Source organism: Geospiza fortis, unplaced genomic scaffold, assembly GCF_000277835.1.
Source record: "Geospiza fortis unplaced genomic scaffold, GeoFor_1.0 scaffold221, whole genome shotgun sequence".
Lineage (NCBI taxonomy): Eukaryota > Metazoa > Chordata > Aves > Passeriformes > Thraupidae > Geospiza > Geospiza fortis.
This window is the reverse complement of record NW_005054395.1, coordinates 2,260,237-2,266,144: the sequence shown is the minus strand read 5'-3', so window position 1 is coordinate 2,266,144 and position 5,908 is coordinate 2,260,237. Positions and strand designations below refer to the sequence as shown.

Below are 5,908 nucleotides of genomic sequence, written 5' to 3'. Positions count from 1 at the left end.
AATCAAAATCAGGTGGATGAGCTGTCAGAAGAATCAATACTCACCATCTTCCCTTTCATTTACAATCCCCCTTTCACTTTCTGAGAACTGTCTGGGCAATGCTGCAAGAGCCTCTGTGCTTTCAGATTCTTCTACCTCCGTGTCCTTTTCTGCTGGACAGAGCACAGGCATCTGAAATTCTAGAAATGCATGCTTAAAAAAATCAAATTAAGACCTATAAAGCATCCTGCTATGCACTGTTGAGATGGACAATTTTAATGTCTGCTCATTGCTTGGTGTCAGCAATCCATACTAAGCTCAGAATAGGTCTGTTAAATTCTTATTTGTAACTCCAGTCAATGAAATGTTCATAATTCATCATATTTCTTTATGCCTCTACTTGAGGAGATGAATCATCAATAAGAATAGGAAGAATTGGAATATTCTTATAAAAAATGTGAAATAACAATGAGCTCCATTTAAGTCATCTGCACACTACTCCTTTCAGAGCCATCCATGAAGTTCTGAAGGGGCACACACTCCTGATCAGTCTTCTTTAAGAATTAACTTAATAATTTTCTTGCAGTCTTAAATAATACATGTTACACTGCAACAAATGAAACAAAGTCTTCAGAATTCTCCTATTCTATTGAACAAGAAAAAAATGCCTTTGTAGAACTGAATTAGAACTCAAACAATAAACCTTTATCCAAACAAGCTAGTGCAGGAGTAATGAAAAATAATGCCTGGAATATTTACTTCCAGGAAGTTTAACTTCAGCAACATGTATTTGCTTATTGTGGGTTGTCTGGGTTTTTTAACAGGGATTTAAAACAGTATTTAAATCCTTTTTATCAAAGATTTAAAACTGAAAGAACTTTTTAAAAGGAAACAAAAAAACCCCTAGGAGTCTAGCTAGAGAAGAGTCTTAAATTTTTTTCTCACCCAAACTCACCTTCCCCTCTCTTGGAAAATGAATAAGCAGTATCTCCAAGTTTAATTAATTCACTGGTAGATCCTGAGCCATCTGTATCACAAGTTAGAATAAAATATTCTGACTGGGACCTAGGGGGGAACATAAAGCCATCAGATATTTCCTTTCTCAGCCTCTGCCCATGCAGCCCACGAGATGGAGCTGCCAAGAGCCGCGCAGGAACGGCCCTGCTGCCACACAGCAAACCAGAGCAGGAGCCACAACCACCACAAACTGAGCTTAAAACCAGAGCAGGAGCCACAACCACCAAAAACTGAGCTTAAAAACCAGAGCAGGAGCCACAACCACACACTGAACTCAGCTGAACGAATCAATCTTTAAAACTGATCAAAGTTTTCAAGTTGTTTCATTCCACATAAAAAGTAAACTTAAGGGAAACAAAATCAGCAACTCTTCAAGGGCCAAAGAAGTCCCAGATGTAATTTTAGCCCAAGCAGAGGAGTCACCTCACATTCCTTTTGGCATATGCAATCATTATATGTCTATACTATAAAAAACCTACTAATTTCCTTACAGATAACAGTCAATCACTATGTTTAAGCAAACATTCAGAATTGTTCTTACCTTTCAACTGATGAGAGTAGTGTATGTTCTGTAAGTTGATCAGCAGCGCTTTCCAGCTGCTCTTGAGGTGCAATTTGAATTTCATCACTGGACAGTACATTTATCTCAGCTGTTCATAACCAAGAGGTAATTACTTTCAGGAAAACTACTTCTACCTACAAACTAACAGGTACTACATCCAATATCATCAAAACAGTTTATGTGTAATATCAACATTGTAGTGTTTCATCTAAAATGATGACACGTAATGTTCCCCATGAGGGGGGGGAGGTGGGGCAACTTTTATGGTAAATTTTGAAAAATTATACCACTACCATATATCCCCTTGTTCCAGTTATTAATAAACCTTTCTTTTTCCTCAAAATAATTAAACTGTGGACTTACAGCTAGAAAATTTGAGCTACTAACCCCCAGTGGGTAACAAAACCGGCGGTGTGAGGGAAGGGAGAGCAGTAGAGGCACTGAACATTCCCCCTGTCCTCTTTGCTCTGTCCAGTCTGGAGGAGGTCAGGAGGAACTCAGGCACCAAATGCCCTCTCTCCCCTATCACAGAGTGCAACAGCCAGTGGTGACAGCTTTAACCAGCTCTGAGATAGACCAGTATTGCCTGCAATAAATGACTCTGCAGGGCTGAGCAGCTTCTCTTCCCATTTTCCTCAAAACAGCCCCTGCTATGGACCTATCCCAGGAAAGGCTGCTGTCCCCCTTCTCTCCTAGTAAGTAAAAGGGACATTTGCTCATTCTTCCAATTAAAGCCAACATTTCCCTCCTTGAATCCTAATCCTGAATCATCTACTTATAGGTTGAAAAGTAACTAGCAAAGGATGAATTGTCTAGAGTAGGTTTCTCAGAAAGATTATGTAAGTTTGGGGGAAAATTATCTATTTTATTATTGTTTATGAAAAGAAGGAATGCAAATATTCAGCTTCACCTCTGAAATTTTCCTCTCCTGGAGTCAGTTTTGTCTTTCTCTTCTCTCTATTGTCAAGGTTATAAGTAACAAAAAAAACCAAATAAATCTTTGCTACAATGGAAACACTTTGGATTTACATCTCACCTCCAGTCTGAGAAGATGTTTCACTGACTTCTCTAAGATACTCCAACAAACCATCAAATATTTCGAGAAGGTTTTTGATAGATTCCCTGTCTCCTTTCACAATGTTCTCACCTTAAGAGAAGGTAATGGCACATATTAATAATTAGTACTTCACAGAAGAAAAATTCTCAAAAGTAGGAATTTTCTGTAGAAGGGTGCTTGGAAATTCTTGTAAAGGTGTCAGCTCAGAAGACACCTGGTCACTTATTTATGACTATGTAGGTAAGCTTAAAGTATATTTTAAGTGTTCTAAATGTGCATCTTTTCAGTTCTAATAAGTTTATTGATGCAGTAACTGCTGACACACTCACAAAATAAATATTCTGGGATATTTTCAGGGACAATTGGTATTTAATATTTTTTTATACATAAAACTATAGCATGAAGCAGTCTATGGAGTGGCAGCAGGATTGCAAACCCCAGCCACTGTGTACAGGCACCAAGTCAGATCCTTCTTATCAAGCAGTTTTCATTCTTTGCAGATTATGCTGTGTGAGACCATACACAGGAATACTCAGGGAAAGCCATTATCTGTGTACAGATAACACAACACAGTTCAACTCTTTACTCACCAACTTTTAAAAATCTACTAACAAGTTTGAAACTCCAGGGTAGTGTCTTAAAACCCAGCGTCCCAGAGTACATTATGATGCACAGTGTCCAAGCCTGAGCCAGCAGCAGATTTCAGGTAACACTTTGGCAGCCAGATGAAGCATGGCTGGATGTTAACTTCAACATTTCTTACTCTTATTTATTCTCTGCTTGCTGTTTCAATGTATAACCTGATGTCCAGGGCAATGGGTCAGTGTTCTGGTGACCTCCATACCATAAGAAGAGATTCCATGCAAATATGAGAACAAGCTGTGTAACACCTGGTTCTTAAAGTGTTTAAATCAAACCACACAAATATTCAACTGCATTTGTCTCATTAAACCAAGTACTTACCTGTGATGTGAGACAAGCTGACCTGCAAATAATCCAATGCCAGGGAATCTATTACTGCTTGTACATTATGTGCATCATCCTCCTGGCTTCTGGGAGTAGCAATGAAATCTATTTAAAATAAAGAATAGATTTTAGACTATTTAAATGGATAGCTTGTTGCAAGTACCTTAACAATGAAACTACTTTAACTCCTGCTTACAAGCTAGTATTTTTTCAGTACCTTGGGTGCTTGATGAAAGGCCCAAGTCTCATCTATGGTCCTAGAAAACCTTTTATAAATACTGAGCACAAACTTGTAACACCCCTTGGAAGATGTGAGGGTTTTATCAGGATTAAATTCAAGAACAGATTACTAAAGCATTTCTCCTCTTCCACTCCCAGCACACACACCTAGTTCAGACCATCAAACTGGAATTGCAGTTTGTGTTAGGGCTTCTTCTTTCCCTGTCACACACTAATTGCACTGCAATGTACTCTGCTTTATTGGGAACAACATTATTTTTAGTTCTGTGCTTACACTTAACAAGACTGCTACCTTCAATAGGTGCCAGTTACCTCAGTGCTCTTAAAATCTTCTGCAATCAGTAGTCTGACACTTCCTACACATAACAGTTTATAAACAAAGAAAATGCCTAATGGTTTAGCCTTTGCTTAGTGGTTGCCACTGAAGTCCAGTGGAGCTGGGTTACAGCAGGGTTAAATCACAGCTCAGCTTTAGCAGACTCTAAGTATCAAGCATTTTATGAGAGCAGATTTCAGTGTTAACATGCTGTAAGATAAAATGAGCCAGTTCACACCCTTCAAAAGTATTATGCCCACACAGCTTTCAAGGCCTAATTTACAGTAGTTTTGTTGTGGCTATCCTCATAGCTGCCATTCATAGCAGTCCAAAGTTAAAATAAAATTGGCCAATACCACTTAAATCTTCTTAAAGAATTACAATCTTCTATTTTTGTCTTTGGAAGGATGCAAATGCTTTAAATCCCTACATCTGCAGGAAGTTCTACAAGTTTCAATTTTATTTAACTACAAAATACACAGAGACAAAAAAAACCCCCAGATTTAGCAGTTATCATTCCTACCTGGTACCTTTTCTCCTAAGATTGACTCATAAAGACGAACAAACAGGTCAGCACCACATTCTGAGAGATGCTTTATGTGCTGGTTTATGTGACAGGTCCTTAAAAGATCATTGGCAACATCAACCCAATCTGTTCAGAAGAAAAACATTAATGTCAGAACTGAAAGACACAGAAATAAAGATGTGGTTATTTACAGTGAAAAGTAAGCCCTGTAAGTGTCTTTGACTCCACCAGGGGTGGTCAAACACAGGAGGCTGACCCATCCAGCCAAAATATTAAACATTGTTCAAGTGCAATCATAGCCCAACTGGACTTGGGAGGTGAAAAGCACAGAAGCTCCACAGGCTGGGCAGGTTAATTTTTTTTCCCATGTAATGAAAAACAAATCTGCATCTGGTCTCATGGCCAGGAACTCCAAACCTTCAAGACCTTAACAAGCCAAGCTTTCATACATCATTTATCAATGATCAGAAATGACAGGTTCTTTTTCGGAAAATCCAAGCTTCCCTGACAAACCCAGGTTCTCTAATAGTCTCAGGCAATGTCATCAGTGCTAATGTAAATCCTCCTCATGAAAAGTAAATTCTACTGTAATTAATTATTTAAGGATTAGAAGAATACAGAGGTGGTCCCACCAAGTGCTCTGTTGAGCACAATGAGATCATTAACATTGTGACTGTCCCCAAACTTTGAGACCTGAGATCCATGTGCTTTGAAGGACACATTTTAACAAGCATTGAGAACTTCAATTTATGGGAGAAGGCATAAGTCACTTTTGGAAGGAAAAAGTATAGAATGACTACAACAGAAACTAATTTGTAGAGTTTTCAGCCTTCTGTACACGAGTGTTACTTTTCCATCCCTCTACTCCTCCTTCAGTTCCAAATTTCACTTTATTTGAAGTTTCAGATGCACGAAAGGTTAAAGCAGCATCTCCTACATTTCAGGCTGATGTCTTGGAACACTTGAATTGCTGTTTATCTGTAGCTTTATTAACTTAAAAGTGTCACCAGGAAAGGAACAAAGACAAAAGAGGGGAAGGGGGAGGTTACCGCAAAGAGCTTAAAAAGCCGTAACACAAGAAAACGACAGCTTTATAAATGAATAAACATGAGCTGAATGGATGAGCTTTATAACTTAATAAATAATGCGCTGAATAAAATTGTACCAGGGATGCGAGCAGCGGGGGGTGATGAGGGAGAAGGAAGCTCTCCGGCTCGCTCCCCCCGGCTCTGCGGGCGCCGGGCC

At 38.9% G+C, this 5,908-nt stretch overlaps 1 protein-coding gene across 1 annotated transcript in view; it reads right to left on the bottom strand.

The window, feature by feature from the left end:
- The window catches only part of CEP95 (centrosomal protein 95), a 19,082-nt gene that overhangs the window by 10,422 nt on the left and 2,752 nt on the right, over positions 1-5,908 (bottom strand). The window contains exons 2-8 of the mRNA XM_031060916.1: positions 5,829-5,892; positions 4,661-4,789; positions 3,579-3,686; positions 2,595-2,705; positions 1,538-1,646; positions 935-1,044; positions 45-149 (exon numbers count right to left, since the gene is read on the bottom strand). Coding sequence (XP_030916776.1) covers positions 45-149; positions 935-1,044; positions 1,538-1,646; positions 2,595-2,705; positions 3,579-3,686; positions 4,661-4,789; positions 5,829-5,892 — 736 coding nt within the window. The remainder of the gene's footprint in view (positions 1-44; positions 150-934; positions 1,045-1,537; positions 1,647-2,594; positions 2,706-3,578; positions 3,687-4,660; positions 4,790-5,828; positions 5,893-5,908) is intronic.